General features: G+C 50.2%; 1 protein-coding gene across 3 annotated transcripts in view; it reads right to left on the bottom strand.

The window, feature by feature from the left end:
* Nucleotides 1–1,430: 1,430 nt before the first annotated feature.
* The window catches only part of RGS10 (regulator of G protein signaling 10), a 41,235-nt gene continuing 27,559 nt past the window's right edge, over nt 1,431–15,106 (bottom strand). For all 3 annotated transcript variants that reach the window (XM_043926483.1, XM_043926482.1, XM_043926484.1), the window contains one exon: nt 1,431–1,893. In XM_043926483.1, coding sequence (XP_043782418.1) covers nt 1,747–1,893 — 147 coding nt within the window. In that variant the 3' untranslated portion in view covers nt 1,431–1,746. The remainder of the gene's footprint in view (nt 1,894–15,106) is intronic.

Consider the following 15,106-nt stretch of genomic DNA (forward strand, 5'->3'; position numbering starts at 1 on the left):
GTGCAGGACTGGGGTTGGGGGGCGGGGCGGGGCGGTCTGCATCTCTGCACTTCTCTGGCTAGTAAACTGTAAGTTCAGCTAGAGAACCTATTTCTTTCTTTCTTTTTTTTTTTTTTTCATTCCTTACTCCTAAAAGCACATCAATCTGTTCTGCTTGAAGATGGACTGAATTTCCCAGATGACAGGGCCCTTGGGTGTCATTCTCAGGACGACCATCTCATTCCAGGCAGAGAGAAAACCTGTCTGGGATGACCTGGGGAGGCAGATCACCTGTTGGGAGCGGGGGAGATCAAGTGTTTACTGTTTCTGATGAGGTTCAGCTGTGTGCTTCGGTTGGAAGCAACCAATGTCACCCTAAGACCCAGAAAGGAAAGATGGGGGCATTCAACCACAGTGAAGGGACAATGAGAATCTGGAGGACTGCCCAAGTGGTCATGCCAGGAGAGGGGGGTCAGCAAGGCGACAATGTGAATGGGTTTCACCCAGAACAGAACTGGCTGATGTCCTGTTATCCCAGCGCAATGATTCAACTCACTGCCTTTCTCTCTCAAGTGTCCTGGTTTGATTGATAAATCATAGAGTCATAGTCAACAGCAGGGAGTTTTGCAAATGGAATGTCTGAGTTGGAAGGCTCTCAAGTAAGAGTCTAGTTGCTTTGTTTGTATAAACAGAAGTTTAAGGTTTGGCAAATATGCTGGAGAAGGTCTGGCAGCAGCAGATGGCAGGAACAGTGAGCAGAAAGTAACCATGCCTGACCTTGGGCTTTGCTGGGGGCAGGGGTGGGGGGAACTTGGGCTGGCTAGGACCACCTGGGACCGTTGGACTTCACTCACAGACTCTAGCCCAAGAGGGAGCTTCCAAAGACAGCATTTCCATTCCATCCTCTGGTTAAAGTCTCAAGCCCAGAGTTAAGAAGTCTAGCAAGGGGTAGGCACTAAGAAGAAAGGGTTTCACCCAATGGGCTGTGAGAGGAGCGAACTTCCCCCACCCTCCATCATCAGCAGGGGCCGGGTGCCACCTTCCCATTCAGCACCACCTTGCATCGCCATGGGGACCCTGAACCGTCTCCCGGTTTTCTTTCTTCCTGGTTGAGATCTTGTTTCTGTCAGAATGAACTGCTTATCTGTGTTGCATGAAATGTCACAGATTGTGGGCAAAACCAGGACAAACCCAAACCTCAGAAATAAAAGCCCTCTGATGATACTCACACGCAACTCCCCGAATCTTTAGAGGCTGCGATGAATTTTCTTTTCCCAGCACTGAACTTATTCTCTAGAAATATTTAACCCAAGAGGCATCTGACAGACAAGCCCCCAGTGGCTTGAGCATGCCAGATCAACTCATTCTTGAGCTGATTCACCAAGTGAAGCCGTGGACCCGAGTGACCCACCCACGGAGGGAGGGTGAAGACGTCAAAGAGAAGATGTGGCTGTGAAGTTTCACCTGGAGGCCTCACATGAAGTTTAATCAAGCCATAAAATACTCAAGATGTCCAGTGTGTAAGGACTATTTCACTTTTGTGTGTGAGACAGAACTAAAACTTCAAAGCTATTTGTCTTTTTATCTAAGATTAGCCATCATGCAAAACTTACTGGTCAAGCAGATAATAAAATACACAGATCCTATGGAAGGGTTTTTGTACATTTCAGTCCTTGCAGATAACAAAGCCATTATGCACCCTGCATGGTCCTGAGAGTGAGTTCCTTCGGTTCTGAAAGCTGCCAGTCCTGCTAGTGCCTGGAGGGCTCATGTGTTATAAATTCTCGAAGCTCTTTTAGCTGCAGTCTGGGCATCTGGTGATTCTTCATCCTCTTCCTCGGTCCGCTTGTGTTTTAAGAACAAGTCAGACTTTAAGAAGCGGCTGTAACTGTCATACTTCATGAGGTTGAAGATCTAAGGGGAAAAGGAAAATTATAAATCATTGAATATTTATTAAATACCTATCATGTGCTGGGGCTTTGCAGGTGGTACAGTGGCAAAGAACCCTCCTGCCAATGCAGGAAACACGGGTTTGATCCCTGGGTCGGGAAGATCCCGTGGAGGAGGAAATGGCAATCCACTCCAGTATTCTTGCCTGGAAAATTCTATGGACAGAGGAGCCTGCAGGGGCGACAGTCCATGGGGCGACAAAGAGTTGGACACGAATGAGCGACTGAGCAGGGGCATGATCATGTGCCAAGGAATGCACATGCATGCCAAACACCCAAGGAAAGCTGAAGTAAGTCTTGCGGTAGACCATGCAGGTTTCCTGGATGTTTGGGGTCATTATGAAATTATCTCAATGGAATATAAGAGCTTAAAGAGTCACACGAGCAAATCTATATTTTTCACAGAAGTCTAGATTCACACAGCATTGATGCATACCCTTGGATCAAGAGGTACTTTAAGAATCACCACTTTAAAAAAAAAAAAAAATAGAATCACCACTGTATTCAGGTTAGATAATACAGGGATGTGGGTCTCCGGGAACTTGAGGTAGAAGAGAAGCCATATCTGTAGAGACGATGAAGTAAAGGCCACTATCATATAAGACGATGCTAATATTTAGGCCCCCAGAAGTCTGGCAACCAAGGTCTTACACAAACCTATTATTACGCCAAGAAACAAAATGGGGCTTATTCAGTGCAGGGCAGAGAAGTGGAATGACAAGCTCAGGGAGGAGGGGCTTTGGGAACAGGCTCTAATTAAAGAAAATAGCAGTCAGCTGCAGGATGCAGACACCTGCTCGCTCACACAGGCCCAGGAGAGCATCTCTGGGAAAGAAGTCATTCTAATACATACTTGCCAGGTGCGAGGGGAGGACCCCTGATGGATTAGAGGAGTGCCACCTGCTGCACCCCAAGTTTGCAAAGAGTTTCCCCCCTTCTCAGCCAGAGTCCCTGTTCCCAACATCCTCCTCCCCCAATGCCTCCTCATGCTTTGCTACAGTCCTCCCTTGCCCTGCCAAGGGGTGGGAACAGGGGGAAACAAAAGGGAAGCACCTTCAGGCTATCGAGGGACAGTCTCTTATTTTGAGAAGTTTCTCTCTGTCTCAGACCTTCCCACTGGACTTTCAGGACATTGTGCAGACTGAGAATTCACACCACGCAACCTGGCACCTTCACTGACTGCACCACCATGGCCTCGACAAACAGAAAGCTCCAGGGGCGTCTAGAAAGACGCTCGTTGCCAGGCAGGGTCACCAAGTGGGCGGTAAAACATCTTTTAAACCCACCCTCTCACCACAGGCACATAAACTATGCCGCAAATGAAACGCCTGATGGTGTCCACGGACTCGGAACATCTGGCCGGGGGCTGGGAGAGCTGGAACTTGGCCTTGACACCTTCGTTTTCCCAAGACAGCTCCAAACATGGGAGAACTGCCTACATCGTTTTGCTCTCAGCCGAGTTTGGACTTCGGGTTTTCCTAAAACTCTTGAGCTGCTGCTTGCCCTTCTGGGAGTGCCCTTCCAGTTCGGTCAACCTGCTCAGAGACAGCATGCTCCAAAGGCCCCCGCCTTGCGCCTCTCCAGAGTGGGCATCTATTTTGTAGCAATCTTGTCATCTTAGACTGCTTCGATAAGGTTTGGAGAAAGTATTCATTAAAGCCAAAAACCTCCCAGAAAATACAAAAGTCATAGGCGGGGGTGAGCCAGGAGGGGAGAAATGCCAGTATCATATCGCGCAGGTGTGTTACCATCCCTCATCACGACCTGCATCATTCAGCCCTTCCAGGCACAAGAACCTCCAAAGGGGACTTTGAGACGCTCATCCAGTTCACCGTTTGAAATGATGCTTGAAGTGTGACTAATGAAACCAGGCTCTTGAGTGCCCCCGACCTGGGGAACCAAGCCCCCACCCCCTCCTCCCAACCAGGCCCGCAGCAGATGGGACCCAGCACCACCAGCAGGATGCGGTTCGACCCAAGTGTCTCGTCTGAGTCTCCGCGTGTGGGAGTGGTGCATCCTGTTTGCCTGCTGCGGCTCTTCGAGAAAAGAAGAAGAAAGGCCGGGGCTGGAGGCGCCCGGCCCGAGGTGGTGGGGGAGTGGGGCGGGGAGGTGGTTCCAGCAGGAGGGCTCAGCCTCACGGAGATGCTCAGTTCCCCCTTCGGCACGCCTGGAGCCAGCAAGCTCGGGAGGACGGGGCTATAAACTATTTAACAAGAGCGCACGGACCACTCCCTGCCGTGGGCGGGTGTGAGATACCCATGGAGGCCCTCAAGCTGGGGTTTCCCTCTTCAGGAGTCCTCGCCAGTCTCCTGGTGCCACCGAGTCACCGGGTAGCAGCTGGAGGCATCAGACCGGGACAGATCTGAAGAAGGAAAGGGATGTGGTTACCAAGAGCCTCATTTTCTGGGGCTAGGAGCTGCCTGGCACCTCTGACGGGGTCTTCACTGCCACCAGCAAAAGGTCTCCTGGGCACTGGCCTTGGGGCTCATGGCAATAGGCAGCTCCAACCCAGGGCCCCTCGTGGGTCCTCAGCAATGATGACTTTGAGAATGTCCTAAAAATTTCTTGCAAGAAAGTGGCCAAAGACCAGTTACCTTCAGCCTTCATCACAGGGCAAATGGTCATGTCGGAGGTTCACCCAGTGAATGAATGGGGCCCATCCACTGAGCAACGACAGAAGGGCTGGTGAAACAATTCAAGGTGTACCAATCCCAGTAAGAATGCCTTCAAACCACATGCCAGGCAACGCATGGAGCATCCTCTCTAATCTTCACTGAACCCCTGAGGACCCCGAGTACACAAGGGAAAGAACTGGGCCAAGGTTGGTTGCTTTGCGCCCGTGGCTGGTATATTGTCAGCTCGGCTGCCATGTCAAGTACCAACGACTGGGTGACATGAAAAGCAGGAATTTCCTTTCTCGGGACTCTGAAGGCTGGAAGTCCAAGATCAAGGTGACAGCAGGGCTGGTTTCTCTCGAGGATTCTGTCCTTGGCTTGTAGGTGGCCGTCTTCCCCAGGGTCTTCATCTGGTCTCTCCTCTGTGTGTTTCTATGTCCTAATCACCTCTCCTTATAAGGACACTGGTCAGATTGAATTAGGACCCACCCCAAGGACCTCATTTAATCACCTCTTTGAAGACCCCCATCTCCAACTAGTCACACTCTGAGGTCCTGGGGCTTGGGAGTCTGACATCTGAATTTGAGGGGAGACACAATTCAGCCTGTGACAGTGAGCGAAAGAGATCGGCAGGATGCAAACACTGGCCGTCCAGCTCTCGAGCCCACACGCCTACCTCCAGGCCATCCCACCACTCCTATGGCAGAGTGAGAGGTGGTCACTAAAAACGGAGATTGTGAAAAGAGTTTAACGTGGAAAAATGAACATGAGTGTCAAGTGACTAAACACCGAATGTTCAAAGTTCACTAAAACTGAAAACAATGACCCCAAATACATTCTCTAATGTGTTAGCTTGTGTATTTAAGTGGGAAATAAACATCCCCAAAGGTCAGTGTAGGAGGTTGAACAGTGTGTCCCCCAAATTGACATCCACCCGGAACCTCAGTATGTGACTTTATTTAGGAATAGGGTTAGCTGAGGCTTTCAGGATGACGTCATCCTGGCTTAGAGTGGGCCCTAAATCCAAGGGGGCTTTCTTTGTGGCTCAGACAGTAAAGCATTTGCCTCCAGTGCAAGAGACCCGGGTTCAGTCCCTGGATCAGGAAGATCCCCGGGAGGAGGGCAGGGCAACCCACTCCAGTATCCTTGGCCTGGAGAATCCCATGGACAGAGGAGCCTGGCGGGCTATAGTCCATGGGGTCGCAAAGAGTCAGACACAACTGAGCAACTTTTCATTTCACTAAATCCAAGGAGTGATGTCCTTAAAAGAAAAAGAGAGAGAGCACACAGAGAGACATACAATCAGAAGAAGCTCAAGTAAAGACAGAGGCTGGAGGGATGCAACTATAAGCCAGGGACACCAAAGATTGTCAGGAGCTGCTGGAAGAGAGAAGGATAGGATCTCCCCTCCAACTTTCAGAGACAACACGGCCCTGCCTGATACTCAGGTTTCAGACTTCTGGCCTCCTGAGCTATGAGAGAAAAAAAAAACACCACTTGTTTTCTTAAGCCACTTAGTTTGCAATCATCTGTTACGACAGCTCTTGGAAATGAACACAGGTAAATTATTGACGTCACCTCACTCCTGCTTGAGCGCAGAAAATGAGACAGCCCTTAGGGGTTCCAGAAGGCTCCACAAGACCAGGACTCTCTGATGGGAGAACTAGACTCACCAGGGCTGGACTGCGGTCATCAGCCCGACCACGCACCTCAAGTTATCTGCAGGGAAGCGAAAGAAGAAGGTGGAGACCCAGGTGGGCTGGGACTGTGGGCAGCGGACCATAGACCAAGGGAGCAGAGCTCTAACGCACACAGACAGCCCTTCGGGGAGACAGGCAGCCGATGGAGCAGAAAACCCAAGTTGGCAGCAAAGTTGCATTTCTACCTTTTTTTTTGCCAACACAGCTGTGTCCGTGCAGGTTTCAGATTTCAGCAGCCCCACATCTGGGAGCTACATGCCAGGACTGTAAATCACTTAGTGTCTTGGCCTTGGGATCCAACCCTTAGTCTGCCAGAGGTGGGACTCACAGTGAAAACCAAGAAGGGAGGCTTCCTGCCACGAGGTCCCCCAACTCAAGGTTGATACACAGCAAGGCACCCCACCCTCCCCAGGCCCCAGACAGCGCAACTAATTAGGATTTGCCTTTCTGTGATGGAAAATACCCACGAGGGGCTCTGATTTGAGACTGTTTTGTCTGCTGCTCTGGAAAGGATTCCCTCACAGACACATACTCAGTCGTGTAGAGAATGAGATGCTTAACCAGTTTTGAGGGCCCCTCCGTGGAGGCTTCATCCCTGTCTCAATCAAGTACATTGCAAGGCTAATAAATCTTCTAACCCATCTTAGAAGACAAGACGGCAGTCCAGTGGTTTGCACTCTGCATTTCCACTGCAAGGGGCATGAGTTCCATCCCTGATCTGGTGGGGAGCTGAGATCCCGCATGCCATGTGACATGGTCCCCCCCAAAAAAACAACAAAAAACACAAGGACATTAAAGACCTAAACTAAACATATACACTGCAAAGCCTTCCACGAATGTAATTTCAACTGGATACCAAGAGGAAAAAACATGAAACCTTTCCTGCAACAGAAAATTTTATTAATGGGATTTCATATTTGCTTCAAGCACTTGATTTAGTTTTGATGTGAAAATGACTGAAAAGGTATACAAGTGTCCACAAACTGCAGTTCTAGAATGTAATTGCACATGCAGACTGCAGACACACTTTCACACCACGCAAGCAGATGCAAAGCATGAAGAGAGCCAGTCCCCATGCAAGGATCAGCTGGGTGCTGTAGAGGCTCCTGGCGCAGGGGCACTGATGGGGACACCCCCACCCCTGGGTCAAAGACCACCTTCCCCTCTGTGATGGGGGTATGGGAGAGAAGGCCCGAGGGCAGCTGGCGGAGAGCGGGAGAGATGACGAAGCTGGGTCGGCCCTGGTCCCAGAGCTCCAGGGAAGGCCACAGAGAAGGTTCCGTCACCTGGGTGTTGCTCCTGCTTCTGGAACGGGCCCCCCTAGAGGTGGACCACGTGCCAGGGTGAGGTCAGAACTCCAGAGAGAGGCCGAACACGGATGGAGGCAGTGGCCCCTGAAAGTGGAATCCCCTCGCAAGCCCATGGGTCTGGTGCTATCACACTGTCAGGGGCTGGGGGATGGAGGAGGTGGCCATCCACTTGTTCCTGAAGTCCCTAATCCTCAAATCCAAAGCTGAATGACACACCTTCTGTGTGGGGTGGAGGTATTTTATCCTTGCCTTTTGCCATCACGGAGAGAGTTCAGGGCTATACTGGTACCTTTCCCCCGCCTTCTTCCCTTAAACACTATTTTTAAGTTGTAAAAAAAAAAAAAAAAAGTAGTATTTCAAATGCTGTCCTTCCTGCCCCACCCTCAGAAGCCAAAGGGCTGTGGCAAACGCCAGGATCCAACGCTCCTTGCATTTGAGTGGAAACCCACAAACTGCTCTTTCTGGCTGTGCCCGTTGGAACATGCCATTTTCTGGACTGGGCTCGATCTTCGGGAGCAAAGGTCAGCTGGCGCCAAGACTGAGGCACCCAGGAATCCCTGCTTCAGCCACCATCGCAGCCTTGCAGAGATGAGGGACTGGGAGAGGGAGTGGACCCCGGGAGGCGAGGCAGCCCCTCCGCCTCCTCTGGGTCCTCACCAGCTGCTCCAGCCCTTCTTACCGAGGTCGACGAAGGAAGCGAATCTTACTTCTTGGGGTCTGGGAAAGTTCACAGAAACGACACTGCTGAAAAAAAGAACAGGTCTGCTGCTTGGTTCCTTTCTCTGTCAAGGATGTGGCTGGGAGCGTCGACATCTCACTGAAGTCTTTCAATTTTTCTTTTTTTTTTTAAACATCAGAGGTTGAGGACTTCCTTTTCAGTGGAAAAAACCTGCCTCCGCTCTGTCCTCCCCAGACGAGACTTAGCATGCCTCAACCCTGAAGCCTGGATGAGGGCCTCCTGTAAAGCCTCAAAATCTGCAGTAAGTGTAGGCATTGGGGTTCCTACGATTTGTTGAAGGAGAAAGAGCACCCCTGCCCCCTCGAACCTGCAGCCCTCTCTTTCATGGTCCCATGAGCAAGGACCTTCCCTCTTCTCCAATCTCCTTGCTGTTCCAGGGAACCCACCATTCTACACTGTGGAATTCAACCCAGAAGCTTCAGAGCAAGACCAGCGTGTAAACAGGTACCCAGAAACTTGTGGAGCAGAATCCTGTTCTAAATCTTTCATCTGCCACAACCTCAAGTCACTGAGCAGATTTCAAAGCACTCCATTTTCAAACGTTCAGGGTCTGGAGGGATACACAGCATGAGGCAGAAAGTGAGAGTGAAGAGGCAGCAACTGGGGGATTTTAGCCTTTCACGTCATCTTCTGGATGGTGTCATTTTCTCTTCTTAATCTTAACAATGCATGTAGTAATTTTACAATTGTTGTTCAGTCGCTCAGTCGTGTCCAGCTCTTTGCAACCTCATGGACTGCAGCACGCCAGGCTTCCCTGTCCTTTACTATCTCTCTGAATTTGCCCAAACTCATATCCATCGAGTCAATGATACCACTCGACCATCTCATCCTCTGTTGCCCTCTTCTAACCCTAACCCTAACCCTAACCCTAACCTTTCCCAGCATCAGGGTCTTTTCCAATGAGTCAGCTCCTGCATTTTTTTTTTGCAATGAAAAATAACTTAAAAAATTAACTTGTCCAGGGGACTTCCCTGGTGTTCCAGTGGTTAAGACTCCAAGCTTCCACTACAGGGGGCATGGGTTTGATCCCTGGTTAGGGAACTCAGATTCCGGATGCTGTGTGGGGTGCAGCCAAAAACAAAATTGACTTGTCCAGAATCCTGGGCGGGCCAGTAACAGGATGTGCTCGTGGCTGGCGGTGGCTTCGCGGGTTCCTCTGCTGGCCTGCCCCGCTGGAGCTCCGGCCGAGTGGGTGAGCAGGACGCCTGGCTGTCAGGGCCAGCACAGGCAGAAGCCATCACTTCTCGTACAAAGAAAAGCACGTTAGGCTGCTGTGACCAATTTGGTCTCTTTAGGTTGTAGGTGATTCTCAGTGCCTCAGTGACTGCTGGGAATGTTCTAGAATTAGCCAGGGCTGGAGGTACAGGAGAGGACAACTGAGCAAGGAAGGCCAAGGGGGAGAAAAGAGAAGAAGGTAAGCGCATTGATTGGTCTTTGAATGCCAAAGACCATGCCACCGTACCAGCCCCCAGGAAGGGAAGAAGGCGGCAGAAACCAGAAAGAGAACAGTGGGAACAAACACCATGGCTTCCCATGGAGCTTGGGCCTCACAGGACAGCTGTGTGGCAGGCAGAGTTCAGCTGAACCAGAAGCGCTCAGTGCTTGCCCCTTTTCCCCTCTTCCAGCTCTGGGAGCTCGGGCTAGCCAGGTCACCTCCCCCTCTAGGGAACTTTCTCCCGTAAACTGAGGTGCCAGGTCCCACCTTCCCCAAGACCGCTTGAGAGTCAAATGAGACGCACACACAGAGGCACTGTGTAAACTGAAGAAGTGCAGCCTGAATGTTTTCCCAGGACTCACTAAAGTGTAGAGAGCCATATACATTATTTGCTGCTTTTTTTAAAAAAGGTGGGGCCCTGAGGCTCAGTGAGGGTAAGCCACATGAATTCTGCTACATTTCTGAAAGCCGCATTAAGCCAGGATTTCTGCTTCCCTGGTGGCTCAGATGGCAAAGAATCCCCCTGCAATGCAGGAGATGCAGGTTCGATCCCTTGATTGGGAAGATCCTCTGGAGAAGGAAATGAGTACCCACTCCAGTATTCTTGTCTGGAGAATACCATGGACAGAGGAGCCTGGCAGGCTACAGTCCATGTGGTTGCACAGAGTCGGTCATGACAGAGCGACTAATACTTTCAATACTTTTCTCCACCTCAGCACCATTGACATTTTGGACCGGATACATCTGCATCGGGGGTGGGGGGTGCATCCTGGCACCATTAGGAGCACGCCCACTCCGCTTGCCACGACCAAAACTGTCTCCAGACACTGCCCATTCCCCAGAGGGGCCAAACCGCCCCCGGTTGAGAACTGCATGAAAGCAATTTAAAGGACATACGCACAGCTAACACTTATAGAGTTAACACTTATGGACTGCACACCAGCCTCTGCACTAGGTCAGCACGTCACAGACACGAGTGCATTTCATCCTCAGAACTGCCTTATCATAACCCGCATTTCACAAACGAGGAAACTGAAGCTCAGAGAAGGGTGGCATCTTGCCCAAAGTTTCACAGCTGCTAAATGCTCATGTCAAAGAAAAGAGAGACACGTTGGGTCTAAGGGTACAAGGTTGTGGCCATCAGGGAGCGACTTTTTAACACCTGGTCCTTGAAGGCTTGTGGACTGCCTTGCGGAGGAGCCTGGAGAGGCAGCCATGTTTGCCGAGAGCTCCGTGTTACCGATGAGGCCACAGAAGTCACGCCAGGAAGCAGGACCCAGTTGGCGGGGGGAGGATGGAGGCCATCCTGGATCATAAGCCCCCACTTCCCCTCCTGCCTAACCTAACATACAGTGATGATGACATGAGTGTGAACTCAGCGTCCAGGAAGTGATGGGCAGGGAGTGGGGAGCGAGGGGGCAGGGAGTCAGGCCATTTGGTACAGAGATGAACCATGGTCAGGAGACTGTGGGTGTGCAACTGACTTTCTAGCAGCAGAGATGGCTCTGCACTGAGTCATCTGCATTCCCTTGCCACCCACCTGCCCCCCATCCCAATGAAGGAAGGAAGCAGCTGGCATCAGGGGTCAGAGCCAAGGGGCCTGGCTTTCAAGAGAACCAAACCTTATAAGCCCAGCTGGCACATAAATAGTCACCAGTTTGAAATTAAACTGGTTCCCTCAGGGCCTAAACCCAGCCAGCCCCTCCCAACTTGGCTTCTTCTATCTCTCTCCTTCCCCTCCAGCCACACTGACCTCTCCCAACACACCCACTGGATTCCTGCCCCAGGGCCTTTGCATGTGCCACTGGCTCTTGCTGGAAGGTCCTGCCCCCGTCTTCTCACCTGGCTCCCCCTTCTGCCACTCGGATCTTCAAGCAGTACTCCCTGATCACTCGACCCCTTTCGGTCACTCCTAGCCCGTTGCCTGTTGTATTTCCTATCCTCATGGTTAGTCAGATGCCGATTTCCTCACTGCACTCACAGTTCCAAGCACAGTCCCTGGTACATAGTAGGCCCCCTCCACCAATATTAATAGCATAAAGGAATGAAAGAAAAAACAACTTCACACACCAGCAAACCAACTAGAACCGAAACAGACCTCCCAGGGGAAATTTTTTTTTTTAACATGAACCATTTTTAAAGTCTTTATTGCACTTGTTACAATATTGCTTCTGGGTTTTTTTTTGTTGTTGTTGTTTTAATAGTTTGGTTTTTTGGTCCCTAGGCATGTGAGATCCTAGCTCCCTGACCAGGGATCAAACCTGCACCCCTTGCTTTGGAAGGTGAAGTCTTAACCACTGCACCACCAGGGAAGTCCCCCAGGGGAATTTTGAAGATTAAAAAGTGGCTGCAGTGAGTTGCGATTCATTGAAGAAATCAACTCTGTGTAAGATCACCTCCTCCCGCTTCCAGTTTCCTGAAACTTAACTTTGTCCAACAACAGCCTGTGACCATAGGCTGAAGTTCCAAGGATGCTCCTAGTACTACCCTTGCCTCTCCTGGCCTTACCAGCACGTGCTCGGCAACACAACTGGGCCCCATCAGCAGAGCAAAATTAAATCAGAGGACAATCTCTCCAATGACGAATTTTCTAGAGAACAAAGTTTTAAGCCTCCAAACTTCTCTTAAGATATCATTTTAATAAGTATGCAATTCTTATTAAAACATCTAACACACTCTACAGTGACTATGCTGACCACAATGTAAGTTTTGCCTGACATTTTAGGGTCATTAGGATCACTAACTGCACCACTATCCTACAGTACTGGGATGCCCCCAGTGTGGTGTGTGGGACTGTGGTCCCCCACACTTGGTGGTTCCCAATCACTGTGCTATGGTTTTCTGTTTTTAGTATCATGTTTCTGCCTCCTCCTTGGCTGTTAGCCATTGCTTCTTGCAGCTCCTCACTCCACAGCCTCTACCAGCACTTCAAATAGGCTGTGAACTGAAAAACCAAAATGTGTTAGAACTGTGTGTAAACCAAGAATCAGTAGGACCTGAGCAAAGACCCAAGAAGCTCTCATTTAAATGAGATTCATGGACATCAGGTCATCTCATCTGATGCTCAGGGAAGATTTTTCCCGTCCTTCTAGGTTTCAGCTGTGCCCCCAAGTCCACGCTGCCCTAATAGCAGCCTCCAGGGCTTGGAGCATTGTCCAGCACAGGTAGGGGTTAAGGCTCCCTAAAGCTTTCCTGGTGAGCTGGTGCTGAAAGCAGCCCGCTCAGACAGCTCAGCCATAAAGCCAAGTGGTGCTGAATGAAGTCAAGGCTTCCCTAGTAGCTCAGTTGGTAAAGACTCTGCCTGCAATGCAGGAGACCTGGGTTCGATCCCTGGGTCAGGAAGATCCCCTGTAGAAGGAAATGGCAACCCACTCCAGTACTCTCTTGCCTGGAGAAGTCCATGGACAGAGGAGCCTGGCTGAATGAAGTCAGAGCCACGGAGAAGGGTTTTTAAGTTATCTAAAGTCTTGTGGTTCCAAACATGCTCGCCTCTGCTTTACTCTCCTTAGGAAAACAGGGCTCTCGTGGGGGCCTTTGGGGGGCAAAGAACCACAAACCGTGCTGATCATGCACTTCGATGGTTACCAGCAAGGCCCCTGAGAGACAGTTTTCTGAAGCGAAACAGAACCCAGAGGCCTTCACAGGGACTCACTATGGAATCAACTCAGATTCCAAGTACCCTGTGCTATGCTCAGTTGCTCAGCCATGTCCCACTCTTTGTGACCCTTTGGGCTGTAGCCCACCAAGCTCCTCTCTCCATGGGATTTCCCAGGCAACAATACTGGAGCGGGTGGCCATATTCTCCTCCAGGGGGTCTTCTCAACCCAGGGATTGAACCTGCGTCTCCTGCAGCTCTGGATTCCTTACCGTTGAGCCACTGGGGAAGCCCCTCCAAGTATCTTGTTTCCATCCAGTTATGCCCAAGGAAGACAGTTAGCACCTCTATTTCCCCCTCAAGTAAATGACTTTCAACAACAGGATATAAAAGTACTTTCTTTACAGGAAATAGTTTGAACTGCATTGTGCCACGTTTGTTAGATGTGTGTACACATACATACTTATAGAAAAAAATGATGGAAAGTCTAGACATCAGCTGTTACTTAGTGATTTGCTCCAAGTATAAAATTACAAATTTTTTTGATTTTTATGTTTTGGTTTCCCAAGTTTCTTTGGTTGAGTACATATAATTTTTCTAGTTAGGCAGATGAAAGATTTTTGTAACAAAAATTATTTTTTAAATGTTTTTGGGACTTGTCTACTGGTCCAGGGACTAAGACTCCAGGTTTCCACTGGAGGTGGGCATGGGTTCAATCCATGGGCAGGGAACTAAGATCCCACATGCTGCATGGTGAGGCCAAAAAACAAGATTAAATTAAAATATTTTTGTCACTTAAAAACATCATCCTTGGTCCCTTGTATTTCCTCCCTCCTGCACCAGCTAAACCTCCCGAGATCTGCATCCAGTGGGGGTGCCCTGGTCACAGCAGTCCAGCTCCTTTTTGAGACGTGTCGCAGGCCTAACTCTCACAGGAGAGCAGCGTCTTTGGGAGACGGAGGTGACAGCAGCCCTCCTCATTCCTCGCAGCCCTGGAAAAGGGCTGTATTCACATGTAATCTCTCTGCTCCAACTCCTGGGGCTTTGAGGAGCTGTGAGGGGCCGTGAGAGTCCAGAGTACAGTCTTATTTTTTTCGCTTTGGCCACACCTCACGCCATGTGGGACCTTCCCGACCAGGGATCAGACCTGAGCCCCGTGCGGTGCAAGCGCTGAGTCTTAACCATTGCGCTGCCAGGGAAGCCCCCAGAGTGCCGTCTTGGAAGGCAGGTGCATCGGCCTCCAGCATGTCCTAGACCTGTGGCACTCTGTGTAACAAACCATGTAGTCCTCCTGAACCTTGCTTTCCCCATCATCAAAATGGGAGTACAACTCCTCACTGGAGATTAAATATGTGCCAAGGGGGCACAGAAGGGCACCCCTGAAGCGTGGATATTGTTCTTATGGAGAACCTAGAACACAGGGGTGTCAGTGCAGGGTCTCACCCTGGCTTCCCTTCACAGTACCCTAGGAAGCTTGTAAATGATTCTGAGGTCTGGGTGAAGCGGAGACCTCTGTGTGGCTACAGCCACAAGCACTGCCTTTAACCCTGCCTTCCCTTCCCTCCACAAGCCCATGTCCACGGCATCCCTCCCATCTGCTCAACATCACCACCTCCAGGAGGCCCTCAAAAAGTTTCCCATGCTAACTACAGAGTCCCTTCGACACCCAAATTTGAGGTTGAACTCATGTGGAATTTGCATTTGCTACTGTATCAACTGGAAAACATTCTCAAGTTAATTCTCATATTTATAATTTCTACCTGTCTATTTGTTTTCTATCTGAT

Source organism: Cervus elaphus, chromosome 15 (assembly GCF_910594005.1).
Source record: "Cervus elaphus chromosome 15, mCerEla1.1, whole genome shotgun sequence".
NCBI classification, from domain to species: domain Eukaryota; kingdom Metazoa; phylum Chordata; class Mammalia; order Artiodactyla; family Cervidae; genus Cervus; species Cervus elaphus.